General features: G+C 46.3%; 1 protein-coding gene across 8 annotated transcripts in view; it reads left to right on the forward strand.

The window, feature by feature from the left end:
* The window catches only part of ASAP1 (ArfGAP with SH3 domain, ankyrin repeat and PH domain 1), a 413,329-nt gene that overhangs the window by 356,070 nt on the left and 41,523 nt on the right, over positions 1-15,736 (forward strand). For all 8 annotated transcript variants that reach the window (XM_063921277.1, XM_063921278.1, XM_063921279.1 and 5 more), the window contains 2 exons: positions 3,657-3,744; positions 11,095-11,143. In XM_063921277.1, coding sequence (XP_063777347.1) covers positions 3,657-3,744; positions 11,095-11,143 — 137 coding nt within the window. The remainder of the gene's footprint in view (positions 1-3,656; positions 3,745-11,094; positions 11,144-15,736) is intronic.

The raw sequence follows: 15,736 nt of genomic DNA on the forward strand, positions 1-15,736 counted from the left end.
TGTGTGTCGACATGTGTGAAATAAAGTTTTACTCTCACGGTGTGCGTGTCCTGTTTTTATTTGGGTATTTTTTTTTCCAGTAGTACTACAGGTACCAGCGGGCCCGTTTTTCTCCCACATGCTGGTACTTGTGGTTCTCCAAGTACCAGCTTGCGGGGGAGGCTTGCTGGGACTTGTAGTACTACTGGAAAAACCAATATTCTTTCATTTTTCAAAAGGCTATCAGCCCCCCATCCGCAGCCCTTGGATGGGGGGGACAGCCTCGGGCTTCACCCCTGGCCCTTGGGTGGCTGGGGGGGACCCCTTGATTGAAGGGGTCCCCACTCCTCCAGGGTACCCCGGCCAGGGGTGACTAGTTGGGTATTAAATGCCACGGCCGCAGGGTGCTGTATAAAAGTGACCCCCGGCTGTGGCATTATCTGTCCAGCTAGTGGAGCCCGATGCTGGTGTTAAAAATACGGGGGACCCCTACGCTTTTTGTCCCCCGTATTTTTTTGCACCAGGCGCAGAGCCCGGTGCTGGTTTTAAAAATACGGGGGATCCCCTGTCCGTTTTCCCCCCGGATTTTTAGAACCAGGACCGGCTCGAAGAGCCCGAGGCTGGTTATGCTTAGGAGGGGGGACCCCACGCATATTTTTTTTTCAGATTTTTACCATTCCATTAAAAAAATAATAATAATATTTTAAAAAATATATAAATAATACTTGTGCCTCCAAAATAGACAAACCAAGTACCTAATCCCTTCTAATATAAATAGATATGCTATTACCAATAAAAAAAAACACAAAAAAAAACATGTTTTTAAAAAAATTTATTAGATTCCGCCAGCAAAGTGTGGCGGATTGAAAATGACGAATTTAGTGTCTAAAAGCACTGTTGTCGAATTTACAATCTTTAATTGAATATACTTTTGTCGAATTGCCACATTTGTACCATTGCAGAAATGTCGAATTTCAAAAAGTCGAATTTGGAAAGTCCGTTTTTTTGACGAAAAGTACTGAATTGCATTGTCGAATTATTTTTTTTGTGCGAAAATGTCCCGTTTTTCGACATTTTCGGGAATTCGACCGCAATTGCATATACCCCATAGTGAGAGGAGCAGAGTCCCCAGCGGCACAGAGTATATCAGGAGATGAGTGATGTGTCAGTGAGGACAGGGCTACATGTGACAGGGGCAGTGACATGATGTGAGGAGAGGAATGGAGGCAGCAGGAAGCCATAGACTGAGAGTTATATGGGGGGTAATTCCAAGTTGATCACAGCAGGAATTTTGTTAGCAGTTGGGCAAAACCATGTGCACTGCAGGGGAGGCAGATATAACATGTGCAGAGAGAGTTAGATTTGGGTGTGGTGTGTTCAATCTGCAATCTAATTTGCAGTGTAAAAATAAAGCAGCCAGTATTTACCCTGCACAGAAACAAAATAACCCACCCAACTCTTTCTGCACATGTTATATCTGCCTCCCCTGCAGTGCACATGGTTTTGCCCAACTGCTAACAAATTTCCTGCTGCAATCAACTTGGAATTACCCCCATAGTGAGAGGAGAGGAGTCCCCAGCAGCACAGAGTATATCAGGAGATGAGTGATGTGTCAGTGAGGACATGGCTGCATGTGACAGGGGCAGTGACATGATGTGAGGAGAGGAATGGAGGCAGCAGGAAGCCAATGTTATATAATGGGAGGAGCAGGGTCCCCAAGCAGCACAGAGTATATTAAATTCACCAGATTTTTTAAATTAGAAATACCATTGTCTGAGGTATGTATTCCTTGCTTAGGCTTTATGTACTATGTATTCCTATGCTTTAACCTGATTTTTAGTATTAGCGCTGATCTGCAGGACTGCGGATTACATTGCCAAACCTTTACCATCGTCTCATTATTAATCAGGGGAACCCTGGTGATATCCGTCCCATACTGCCCACTCACAACAATATAACTAGAATTTACATTCTGCCTCCACATTTCCCCTGCCCGGGGAGGCTGCTGATTTTTTAGCCTCGATGACAAGCGTGACATTGGCTTATTGCTGAAACTGGCGGCTGAATTATTCACAAATGCAATATCCTTTTTGTTTGCGTGTTAATGATGAGCTGCTAACGTGTCAGTGTTTGAAGCCAGCGTTCATATTAATAGATGAGCGGCTGTGAGTATTATAGGACCTATCCGTGGCTCCACGTCTCTCATCACCCGGCCTTTTTCTCTCCGGGCGAAATCTGTTATTCCGCAACTCTTAATCCTGTGCTGGATGAAGGGATTATAGGTGCTGTAACAACATAATGTCTGAATGAGTATTACATGCTATCCAGTTGTGTGTAAATATTTATACCGCCGTTACTCACGCAGATGGCCTGTTGTGTGTTTTGGCTCTCGTTCCGTGTTTAATACCTGTCAGCGCCTGCATTACTTCCCACGAGCACACACAGGGGACACTCATGAAAGTTTTTGCGGGTGATTGATTTATATCCAAAAACTATCTGGCATTGCTCTAGTTGCGCAAACCATGCACCAGTGTATCGGGCTCATTCAGTATCACAGGTAACACAACCAGAGGCTAACTATACACGTTTACCATCAATTGGATTCTAGCTTTCATTTTCTCGTACACTTCAGCAAATGAAAGCAAATGCCTAATTGGCTGATATGTTTTACAGTACCTTTTTCCGGGTGTGGTATGCAAGGTCGACCACTATTGGTAGACAGTAAGTAGGTCGACCTTGCATACCACAAGTGTCATTTTCTCCGTACAGTGACCAGTATCCCCAATTAGTGCACCGTGTCCCCTTGCATGGCTCGATCCGTGGCCGCTGCGCTCGTCACAGGTTACCGTTCCCAATTGTAGTCCACGTGGATCGTAAAGTATGAAAAAGTTTTAAAAAAAACGTGAAAAACTCATGTCGACCTAGAAACCATGTCAGCCTACTTACTGCCAACCAATAGTGGTCGACCTAGACAGTGTCGACTTAAGTATTGTCGACCTAGAGATCGGACACACCTTTTTCCTCGGTGCCCGTTTATATAAAAGTGCCTGCATGTGTGAGTGTAGACTTTTATACGTAAGATCTCAGTCTATCTAACGTTCCGAGTTAGACAGGTCTGTCACCCTGTACGGGTCATGCAGAGTTCCCCAAAGCTCTTGGAGCAGGAAAGGATTCTTGGGTAGTAGGTTAGTAATTCGATATCGTACAAGGTTAAATTTACTTATAGATGAGAGGGTCGCAAAAGGCAGCCCCAATATATAGTTCCTTTCCTAGTATTCCAAGAAGAAACCAAGACCCAGATTTATCAAGCCTTGGAGAGTGATAATCTACCAAGCAACCAGCTCCTAACTATCTCGCTATAAAGCTGTGTTTGAAAAATGACGGTTAGGAGCTGATTGGTTGGCACTTTATCACAGTACAGTGTATCACTTGATAAAACTGGCTCAATCCTGTATTGGCAACAAATACGTGTTCTGCTTAATTAATGTTACCAAACAGGGCTTATTCATCTAGAGCTGTGGCTGTTTCGCCAAACCTTTGAAGTGCTCCTGAGTGTCTATGTTCCTATCCTGTACTGCCAAAGTTCTTAGCATTACAAAGGTCCTATTCTCCGGTATTTATACTGTATTGTTGCTCCCCCGACCTCTCATTATGTAACACAATTATCATTCTTCCAGTCTAACAGGCCGCCTGCAAAACTGAACCTGCTCACCTGCCAGGTGAAACCCAACGCCGACGAGAAGAAATGCTTTGACCTGATATCACGTATGTTGCAGATTGGTGGACACCAGTTGTGTGTATTTTGGCGCAGAGTCCTGTTATTCCTTACAGCGACCGTGCACTGGTCGCGGCCCCTGTCGCTGTATATGCAGCGTGCAGGCACCCTTTATCAGAAGACTCATTAGAAAGAGGGCAGAAGGTGGTAATGACTTTTCTCTGACGTCCTAAGTGGATGCTGGGACTCCGTAAGGACCATGGGGAATAGCGGCTCCGCAGGAGACAGGGCACAAAAGTAAAGCTTTAGGATCAGGTGGTGTGCACTGGCTCCTCCCCCTATGACCCTCCTCCAAGCCTCAGTTAGATTTTTGTGCCCGAACGAGAAGGGTGCAGGCTAGGTGGCTCTCCTGAGCTGCTTAGAAGTAAAAGTTTAAATAGGTTTTTTATTTTCAGTGAGACCTGCTGGCAACAGGCTCACTGCATCGTGGGACTAAGGGGAGAAGAAGCGAACTCACCTGCGTGCAGAGTGGATTGGGCTTCTTGGCTACTGGACATTAGCTCCAGAGGGACGATCACAGGTACAGCCTGGATGGGTCCCGGAGCCGCGCCGCCGGCCCCCTTACAGATGCTGAAGAGTGAAGAGGTCCAGAAATCGGCGGCAGAAGACGTTCCTGTCTTCATTAAGGTAGCGCACAGCACTGCAGCTGTGCGCCATTGCTCCCAGCACACTTCACACTGCGGTCACTGAGGGTGCAGGGCGCTGGGGGGGGGCGCCCTGGGCAGCAATGTAAATACCTCCTATGGCAAAAAATACATCACATATAGCCCCTGGGCTATATGGATGTATTTAACCCCTGCCAGTTTTCCAGATAAAAGCGGGAGAAGAGCCCGCCGTGAAGGGGGCGGGGCCTATCTCCTCAGCACACGGCGCCATTTTCCCACACAGCTCCGCTGGTAGGAAGGCTCCCAGACTCTCCCCTGCACTGCACTACAGAAACAGGGTACAACAGAGAGGGGGGGCACTTATTTGGCTAAAAATATATATAAGCAGCTATAAGGGATAGACACTTATTATAAGGTTGTCCCTATACAGTTTATAGCGCTTGGTGTGTGCTGGCAAACTCTCCCTCTGTCTCCCCAAAGGGCTAGTGGGGTCCTGTCCTCTATCAGAGCATTCCCTGTGTGTGTGCTGTGTGTCGGTACGTTTGTGTCGACATGTATGAGGAGAAAAATGATGTGGAGACGGAGCAGATTGTCTGTAATAGTGATGTCACCCCCTAGGGGGTCGACACCTGAGTGGATGTACTGTTGAAAATTACGTGACAGTGTCAGCTCTGTATAAAAGACAGTGGTTGACATGAGACAGCCGGCTACTCAGCTTGTGCCTGTCCAGACGTCTCATAGGCCGTCAGGGGCTATAAAGCGCCCGTTACCTCAGATGGCAGATACAGACGCCGACACGGATACTGACTCCTGTGTCGACGGTGAAGAGACAACCGTGATTTCCAATAGGGCCACACGTTACATGATTGAGGCAAGTGAAAATGTTTACACATTTCTGATAATATGAGTACCACCAAAAAGGGGTATTATGTTTGGTGAGGAAAAACTACCTGTAGTTTTCCTGAATCTGAGAAATAAAATGAGGTGTGTGATGATGCGTGGGTTTCCCCCCGATAACAATTGATCATTTCTAAAAAGTTATTGGCAGTATACCTTTTCCCGCCAGAGGTTAGGGTGCGTTGGGAAACACCCCCTAGGGGGGATAAGGCGCTCACACGCTTGTAAAAACAAGGGCTCTACCCTCTCCTGAGATGGCCGCCCTTAAGGATCCTGCTGATAGAAAGCAGGAGGGTATCCTAAAATGTATTTACACACATACTGGTGTTATACTGCGACCAGCAATCGCCTCAGCCTGGATGTGCAGTGCTGGGTTGGCGTGGTCGGATTCCCTGACTGGAAATATTGATATCCTAGATAAGGACAGTATATTATTGCCTATAGAGCATTTAAAAGATGCATTTCTATATATGCGTGATGCACAGCGGAATATTTGCCGACTGGCATCAAGTATAAGTGCGTTGTCCAATTCTACCAGTAAAGTGGTCAGGTGAGGCGGATTCCAAACGGCATTTGGAAGTATTGCCTTAAAAAAGGGGACATTTGGGGTCGGTCTTTCAGACCTGGTGGCCACGGCAACAGCTGGGATATCCACGTTTGTACCCCAGGTCGCCTCTCAAAATAAGACGCAGTATTATCAGGCGCAGTCCTTTGTTGGCAAGCGGACAAAAGGTTCCTCTTTTCTGCTCGTGACAGAGGGAGAGGAAAAAGGCTACAGAGATTAGCCAGTTCCCAGGAACAGAAACCCTTTCCCGCCTCTGCCAAGCCCTCAGTATGACGCTAGGGCTTTACAAGTTCAGGCACGGTGGGGGCCCGTTCTCAATGAATTTCAGTGCGCAGTGAGCTCACTCGCAAGTAGACCCCTGGATCCTTCAGGTAATATTTCAGGGGTACAAATTGGAATTCGAGACGTCTCCCCCTCGCCGTTTCCAAAAGTCGGTTTTACCGACGTCTCCCTCTGACAGGGAGGCAGTTTTGGAAGCCATTCACAAGCTGTATTCCCAGCAGGTGATAATCAAGGTACCCCTCCTGCAAAAGGGAACGGGGTATTATTCCACACTATTGTGGTACCGAAGCCAGACGGCTCGGTGAGACCGTTTCTAAATCTAAAATCTTTGAACACTTACATACAGAGGTTCAAATTCAAGATTGAGTCACTCAGAGCAGTGATTGCGAACCTGGAAGAAGGGGACTACATGATGTCTCGGGACATCAAGGATGCTTACCTTCATGTCAAAAAATGTACCCTTCTCACCAAGGGTACCTCAGGTTATGGTACAGAACTGTCACTATCAGTTCAGACGCTGCCGTAGGGATGGTCCACGGCACCCCGGGTCTTTACTAAAGTAATGACCGAAATGATGATATTCCTTCGAAGGAAGGGAATTTTAGTTATTCTTTACTTGGACGATTCCGTGATAAGGGTAAGATCCAGGGAACAGTTGGAGGTCAGTGTAGCACTATCTCAGGTAGTGTTGCGGCAGCACGATTGGATTCTCAATATTCCAAAATCGCAGCTGGTTCCGACGACTTGTCTTCTGTTCCTAGGGATGATCCTGGACACAGTCCAGAAAGAAGGTGTTTCTCCCGGAGGAGAAAGCCAGGGAGTTAACGAGCCAAGTCTCAGTGCATCAGTGCACAAGGGTTCTGTGTAAAAATGGTGGCTTCCTACGAAGCAATCCCATTCGGCAGATTCCACGCAAGAACTTTCCAGTGGGACCTACTGGAAAAATGGTCCGGGTCGCATCTTCAGATGCATCAGCGGATAACCCTGTCACCAAGGACAGGGGTATCCCTCCTGTGGTGGTTGCAGAGTGCTCATCTTCTAGAGGGCCGCAGATTCGGCATTCAGGACTGGGTCCTGGTGACCACGGATGCCAGCCTGCGAGGCTGGGGAGCAGTCACACAGGGAAGGAATATCCAGGGCTTATGGTCAAGCCTGGAGACATCACTTCACATAAATATCTGAAGCTAAGGGCCATTTACAATGCTCTAAGCTTAGCAAGACCTCTGCTTCAAGGTCAGCCGGTGTTGATCCAGTCGGACAAGATTACGGCAGTCACCCACGTAAACAGACAGGGTGCCACAAGAAGCAGGAGGGCAATGGCAGAAGCTGCAAGGATTCTTCGCTGGGCGGAAAACCATGTGATAGCACTGTCAGCAGTATTCATTCCGGGAGTGGACAACTGGGAAGCAGATTTCCTCAGCACGACCTCCACCCGGGAGAGTGGGAACTTCACCCAGAAGTCTTCCACATGATTATAAACCGTTGGGAAAAACTCGACAGGTATTGCGCCAGGTCAAGGGACCCTCAGGCAATAACTGTAAAGGCTCTGGTAACACCGTGGGTGTACCAATCAGTGTATGGGTTCCCTCCTCTGCCTCTCATACCCAAGGTACTGAGATTGATAAGATGGAGAGGAGTAAGCACTATATTCGTGGCTCCGGATTGGCCAAGAAGGACTTGGTAACCGGAACTTCAAGAGATGCTCACGGAGGATCCGTAGCCTCTACCTCTAAGAAGGGACCTGCTCCAGCAAGGACCCTGTCTGTTCCAAGACTTACCGCGGCTGCGTTTGACGGCATGGCGGTTGAACGCCGGATCCTGAAGGAAAAAGGCATTCCGGATGAAGTCATCCCTATCCTGATCAAAGCCAGGAAGGATGTAACCGCAAAACATTATCACCGCATTTGGCGAAAATATGTTGCGTGGTGCGAGGCCAGTAAGGCCCGACGGAGGAAATTCAACGATTCCTACATTTCCTGCAAACAGGAGTGTCTATGGGCCTGAAATTGGGGTCCATTGAGGTTCAAATTTCGGCTCTGTCAATTTTCTTCCAAAAAGAACTAGCTTCAGTCCCTGAAGTTCAGACGTTTGTAAAAGGGGTACTGCATATACAGTCTCCTTTGGTGCCTTCAGTGGCACCTTGGGATCTCAATGTAGTTTTTGGGTCCCAAAAGTCACATTGGTTTGACCCACTTAAATCTATGGAGTTAAAATATCTCACAGGAAAAGTGGTCATGCTGTTGGCTCTGGCCTGGGCCAGGCGCGTGTCAGAATTGGCGGCTTTATCCTGTAAAAGCCCTTATCTGATTTTCCATTCGGACAGGGCGGAATTGAGGACTCGTCCTCAGTTTCTCCCTAAGGTGGTTTCAGCGTCCACCTGAACCAACCTATTGTGGTGCCTGCGGCTACTAGGGACTTGGAGGACTCCAAGTTGCTAGACGTTGTCAAGGCCGGAAAATATATGTTTCCAGGACGGCTGGAGTCAGAAAATCTGACTCGCTGTTTATCCTGTATGCACCCAACAAGCTGGGTGCTCCTGCTTCTAAGCAGACGATTGCTCGTTGGATTTGTAGTACAATTCAGCTTGCACATTCTGTGGCAGGCCTGCCACAGCCAAAATCTGTAAAAGCCCATTCCACAAGGAAAGTGGGCTCATCTTGGGCGGCTGCCCGAGGGGTCTCGGCTTTACAACTTTGCCGAGCAGCTACTTGGTCAGGGGCAAACACGTTTGCTAAATTCTACAAATTTGATACCCTGGCTGAGGAGGACCTGGAGTTCTCTCATTCGGTGCTGCAGAGTCATCCGCACTCTCCCGCCCGTTTGGGAGCTTTGGTATAATCCCCATGGTCCTTACGGAGTCCCAGCATCCACTTAGGACGTCAGAGAAAATAAGAATTTACTTACCGATAATTCTATTTCTCATAGTCCGTAGTGGATGCTGGGCGCCCATCCCAAGTGCGGATTGTCTGCAATACTTGTATATAGTTATTGTTACAATAACATCGGGTTGTTTATTGTTGTGAGCCATCTTTCAGAGGCTCCTACGTTTTATCATACTGTTAACTGGGTTCAGATCACAAGTTGTATGGTGTGATTGGTGTGGCTGGTATGAGTCTTACCCGGGATTCAAAATCCTTCCTTATTATGTACGCTCGTCCGGGCACAGTATCCTAACTGAGGCTTGGAGGAAGGTCATAGGGGGAGGAGCCAGTGCACACCACCTGATCCTAAAGCTTTACTTTTGTGCCCTGTCTCCTGCGGAGCCGCTATTCCCCATGGTCCTTACGGAGTCCCAGCTTCCACTACGGACTACGAGAAATAGAATTATCGGTAAGTAAATTCTTATTTTTGAGCTTAGATATCCGTGTGTTCTGTACATATCAGTTATGTTATATCCCGACATTGCATGCTGAGCGCTGCCTTGGGAGATTGCTTACATGTAATCTATGCACTTTGAATATCCATGCTGAATGTTGGACACCACTGAGAGTGCGCTGGACTTCCGCTGTGCATTGATTCGCCTTCAGAGCCTTGGCGTGTAAACGGGCAATAGTTCTGTCATTATTGAATACAGAAAAACTAGGTGACTGAAGACACTCGCAATAGGGGCCTAATTCAGATCTGATCACAGCAGGAAATTTGTTAGCAGTTGGGCAAAACCATGTGCACTGCAGGGGGGGGGGGGGGGGGCAGATGTAACATGCGCAGAGAGAGTTAGATTTGGGTGGGGGGTGTTCAAACTGAAATTTAAATTGCAATGTACAAATAAAGCAGCCAGTATTTACCCTGCGCAGAAACAAAATAACCCACCCAAATCTAACTCTCTCTGCACATGTTACATCTACACGCCCCTGCAGTGCACATGGTTTTGCCCATTAGCTAACAAATTTGCTGCTGCGATCAGGTCTGAATTAGGCCCTAGGTTTTACCTCCCACTGTTAGCAATAAGGGGGTGCCAGTAGCCTTAAAGTAGATAACACAGGGAGAGTCTTGCTCTACTAATTGAGCCTGCCATCTATACAGGATTGCAGACAAGAGGCTACACGGAAACATAAGGTCAAGGAACAGTGAGCCTTAATTAACTGGCCTACTGCATTACCATACTGCTCTAGGGGGGGAGATTTATCAATGCTTGGAGAGAGAGAAAAGTACTAACACAGCCTGTAATGTGACAATCAGGAGCTGATTGTTTGGTACTTTTATCTCTCTCCCAGCTTTGATAATTCACCCCTCTAGGAGCTTAAGCCTGGAGACCCTCTGTTTTATTATTTGTTGATTTTTTTTTATACAGCATTTAAGTATTTACTAAGCGTTCATCAAACAAGATTTTTGCACTGATACTTCCCTGGAACTGTATACTCATATCTTGTCCAGTGCTAATACGTTTAGTTACTCTGGCCCAGATTTATCAAGCCATGGAGAGTGATAAATTGCACAGTGACCAGCTCCTAGCTTCCATGTTACAGGCTGGGTTTGAGAAATGACAGTTAGGAGCTGATTGGCTGGTAATGTATCACCGTGCTATATATCACTCTCTAAGACTTGATACAGTAAATCTGGGCATTTGTAACTGGATGATATAATATCGTTACTTTAATACATAACTGCATCTGTGCTGACAGTTTTTCACTCTAGATATTTAGGCTCGTTGTAGCTGGTTAGTTATATGTAAGTCATTGATTTATTACTCTCTGGAGTTTTTTACATCTTGATTGTTATTTTTCAACGTTGTATTTTTCTGTGTATTTTTTGTATATTTGTATTTTTCTTTATAAAATGATTATTTTTATTCATTGATTTCCTGTATTTGGCACCCTTAGCTATTTTTTGAGGTGATTATTGAATATTAACGTATTATTGTATCTCTGTCCTTTATCACATAGCCATGATCAATATAAAACGCTCTGCGTTATGTGATGGGTGACGAGGGGGCAGTGTGGCATTAAACAAAAAGTGTTCTCTATTTAACATCATTTATTTGTGTTTCTCAGACAACAGAACGTATCACTTTCAGGCCGAAGATGAACAGGATTATATAGCGTAAGTGAGTCCTGGGGAATATAATTGCAGACAAATCTGAGTTTCTCAAAAACCTCAAAAGGGAAGTGTCAGTTCCCCAAGGCTTTGCCTTAATGTTCATTTCTCCTTTAGTATGACGGCTCATTCAGCTGTATTGCTGTAATCGGTGTCTCCGCTCCTTGTAATGTGCCGGCTGTATCACATAAAGGGGAACTTTTCAGCCGGCGTTACATAGTTTCCAGACTATACTCTTCTCCTTTTTAAAAACCTCATTTGCTACTAATTAATAAAGTAATTACTGGGAGTGTGGGGGTCATTCCGGCCTGATCGCTCGCTAGCGTTTTTTGCAGTACTGCTATCAGGTCACAACTGCGTATGCATTGCAGTGCGCATGTGCGTTGCACAGGTACAAAGTGGATCGTTGCTGAGCGATGGATTTTACGAAGAATCCATTCGCACAGCCGATCGCAAGGAGATTGACAGGAAGAAGGCGTTTGTGGGTGGCAACTGACCGTTTTCAGGGAGGGATGCGGTCGTTAGGTCGACACAGCTTAGGTCGACCAATGAAGGTCGACATACATTAGGTCAAAAGGTCAACATGAATTTTTAGCATTTTTTTTTTCTTTTAATTTTTTGGATTTTTCCATACTTGACGATCCATGTGAACTACGACTGGAACGGTAACCTGTGCGCAGCGGTAGGGGAGCGAGGCACCTTGCCTGAAGCATGGCGAGCGAACACGGTGCACTAATTGGGGATCCCCGTCACTTTACGAAGAAAACAAAACCAAAAACAGTCCCAAAAGATCATCTCGACCTTTTCACCTGTCGACCTAGCACATGTCGACCTAATACCCATGTTGACCTTCAGTGGTCGACTTAATGACTGTCGACCTAAGTTGGGTCGACCCAACAACCCATACCCTTCAGGGAGTGGTTGGAAAAACGCAGGCGTGTCCATGTGTTTGCAGGGAGTGCTCCTGACATCAATTCTGGTCCTGGACAGTCTGAAGTGATCGCAGCGGCTGAGTAAGTTCTGGGCAACTCAGAAACTGCACAAAGTTTTTTTTGTACCGCTCGCACACTGGCAAAGCAAAAATACACTCCCCCATGGGCGGCGACTATCTGATCGCAGCAGTGCAAAAAAAAAACCTAGCGAGCGATCAGGTCTGAATTAGGCCCTATATTATTAGTTCAAATCTCCCATAAGGTATCCAGGCCCAAATGCATTAAGCCTTAAAAAGTGATAAAGTGGAGATGGATAAAGAGAGAGAAAGCACCAGCCAATCAGCTTCCTAACTGCCATGTGACAGGATGTGTTTAAAAAATGAAAGGAGCTGATTGGCTGGTACTTTATCACTCTTTATCCATCTCCAGTTTATCACTTTTTAAGGCTTAATACATTTGGGCCCTAATGTTGACTCCTGCCTTAGTTTGTCTTGTTAAACAGTATTCAGATTGGACGTTATTGAGAATGAGTTGGATCTCTGTAGATACAGTTCCCATTGGCTGTCCTAGGTGTCCAAGGCTGGGTCCTCTGCTGTCATTTTCCAACAACGCTGCCAATGATAGGCATGGGAGGTGCGGCTTGTTCACATGGAACATTGGTTCCCAGACCGATAATATTCCGTGATAGTGTATAAGTTATGGATTTCCATCCATGTTTATCACTATGGATTGTGTCACACTCGCCCTTTGTAAATACAGTTCTGGTAATATTCTCCTGGCATTGCAGTCACAAAGTTTACTCTCCGTGGTTTTGGTACCTCTTGTGGCGAGATCACGGCTGATACCTGACACATCTGGAATCATGTCCAGTTCCAAATCACCGGACATTTCACCTCAGCCCCTCTGCTATTTGGTCGGAGGGGCGGTGTAATATCATATATTTATATTTCCCAATAAGGAACAAGCTACGTATGCTGCAACGCTGCTTATATGGTCTTCTCATTACAAGCACTAGATCTGCAATAAATGTAGCCTTGTGGAGTCAGTAGATACAAGTATTACTATATATTATGTCTGGAAGATGTAGCATTTTACAGTACATCATCTAATCGCTGGTAACTTAACTCTTTGTATAGTAATTTAGGGGTCTGTTTACCATTGGTGGATCAGCAGCAGCATTATGCATCGCTGTATATCGCAGCAATACATAATGCAGCGTTGCCTGTATTCATCAATCTGGGGCTTCTCTGGGAACCCTGGTGCAAACCCAGCTCCTAGGCTGAGGTTTTCTTCAGCTCTCACCGAAGGCTGCTAGTGAAGGGCTTGAGTGAAACGTGCACATAGACATTTGACCCGGTGATTAAATCGGGTTTAGATGCCCCTCTCCCCCGCCCCCCCTCCTCCCAATAGATGTTCATGGGGATGTCAAAAAGCAGAATAGAGAGATTGAAGAAAAGTCAGATCTTTCTCTAGTCACATAGGACAAAGCAGCGATAGCTTCTTTCTCCAGCAACAAAAGTCATAATAGTAGCTGTTTGATAAATAGACTCCTGGAGTTATTGCTTCCTAAACACACACATATTTCTTGTTTAAAAGAACAATGAACCCAGATGAATAGTCGGCTCATATAACCAATATATATGTTATATAGGGGGAGTTGTACCAAACCTTGGGGAGAGAGAAACTACCAACCAATCAGCTCCTAACTGTTGTTTTTCAAACACAGCCTGTAACCTGGCAGTTAGGAGCTGATTGGCTGGTTCTTTATTACTCTCCAAAGCTTAAAACATCTCCCCCAATGTCACATATCAAGGCCAATAACTCAGCAAATGTAGATACAAGCACCTGGTGCCTTTCATCAGGCATATGTTCCATATATTATTAAATCATTTAGTAGCTCTTTTGTATAAGTGACTTATACTGTATTGGTTAGCGGCCTTTAATATATGAAGTGTATATATTATATATTAAATGTAATATGGATTTTTGGTTAGGTTGTATTGTTAACGCTGCCTGCGTGTTTTGCTGTCTAAATTAAATTTCAATACGCTTGTAATGTGGGAAAGGATTTCCCAGTGGAATAAAGACAATAACCATTCTATGTAACTGAATTAGACACACAGAAGCCCATTGTAATGGCATTATATTGTAGCAGTGCTAATCCATCTGGGCAATATTGTGCATTATTCGGACTTTGCTTGTCTCTTTAATGTGTCTACCAGTACATATTGTCAACAGTCCCTTGTTTTTAGTTTATACCATAATATCTCAGTATAGTGACATATTTAGGTGTATATACAGCCAGAAGCATCTTTCTCTATCGTCCTAGTGGATGCTGGGGTTCCTGAAAGGACCATGGGGAATAGCGGCTCCGCAGGAGACAGGGCACAAAAGTAAAGCTTTCCGATCAGGTGGTGTGCACTGGCTCCTCCCCCTATGACCCTCCTCCAAGCCAGTTAGATTTTTGTGCCCGGCCGAGAAGGGTGCAATCTAGGTGGCTCTCCTAAAGAGCTGCTTAGAAAAAGTTTAGCTTAGGTTTTTTATTTTACAGTGAGTCCTGCTGGCAACAGGATCACTGCAACGAGGGACTTAGGGGAGAAGAAGTGAACTCACCTGCGTGCAGGATGGATTGGCTTCTTGGCTACTGGACATCAGCTCCAGAGGGACGATCACAGGTACAGCCTGGATGGTCACCGGAGCCTCGCCGCCGGCCCCCTTGCAGATGCTGAAACATGAAGAGGTCCAGAATCGGCGGCAGAAGACTCCTCAGTCTTCTAAAGGTAGCGCACAGCACTGCAGCTGTGCGCCATTTTCCTCTCAGCACACTTCACACGGCAGTCACTGAGGGTGCAGGGCGCTGGGAGGGGAGCGCCCTGGGAGGCAAATGAAAACCTATTTGGCTAAAAAATACCTCACATATAGCCTCCGGGGCTATATGGAGATATTTAACCCCTGCCAGAATACACTAAAGAGCGGGAGACGAGCCCGCCGGAAAAGGGGCGGGGCCTATCTCCTCAGCACACAGCGCCATTTTCCTTACACAGCTCCGCTGGTCAGGACGGCTCCCAGGTCTCTCCCCTGCACTGCACTACAGAAACAGGGTAAAACAAGAGAGGGGGGGCAAAATAGTGGCAAAAATTATATTATAAAAGCAGCTATACAGGGAGCACTTATTATAAGGCTATCCCTGTCATATATAGCGCTTTTGGTGTGTGCTGGCAAACTCTCCCTCTGTCTCCCCAAAGGGCTTGTGGGGTCCTGTCTTCGTTAAGAGCATTCCCTGTGTGTCTGCTGTGTGTCGGTACGTGTGTGTCGACATGTATGAGGACGATATTGGTGTGGAGGCGGAGCAATTGCCAAATATGGGGATGTCACCTCCTAGGGGGTCGACACCAGAATGGATGCCTTTATTTATGGAATTACGGGATAGTGTCAACACGCTAAAGCAGTCGTTTGACGACATGAGACGGCCGGACAATCAGTTAGTGCCTGTCCAGGCGCCTCAAACACCGTCAGGGGCTGTAAAACGCCCTTTGCCTCAGTCGGTCGACACAGACCCAGACACAGGCACTGATTCCAGTGGCGACGGTGACGAATCAACCGTATTTTCCAGTAGGGCCACACGTTATATGATTTTGGCAATGAAGGAGGCGTTACATTTAGCTGA

Source organism: Pseudophryne corroboree, chromosome 5, assembly GCF_028390025.1.
Source record: "Pseudophryne corroboree isolate aPseCor3 chromosome 5, aPseCor3.hap2, whole genome shotgun sequence".
Classification (NCBI taxonomy): Eukaryota; Metazoa; Chordata; class Amphibia; order Anura; family Myobatrachidae; genus Pseudophryne; species Pseudophryne corroboree.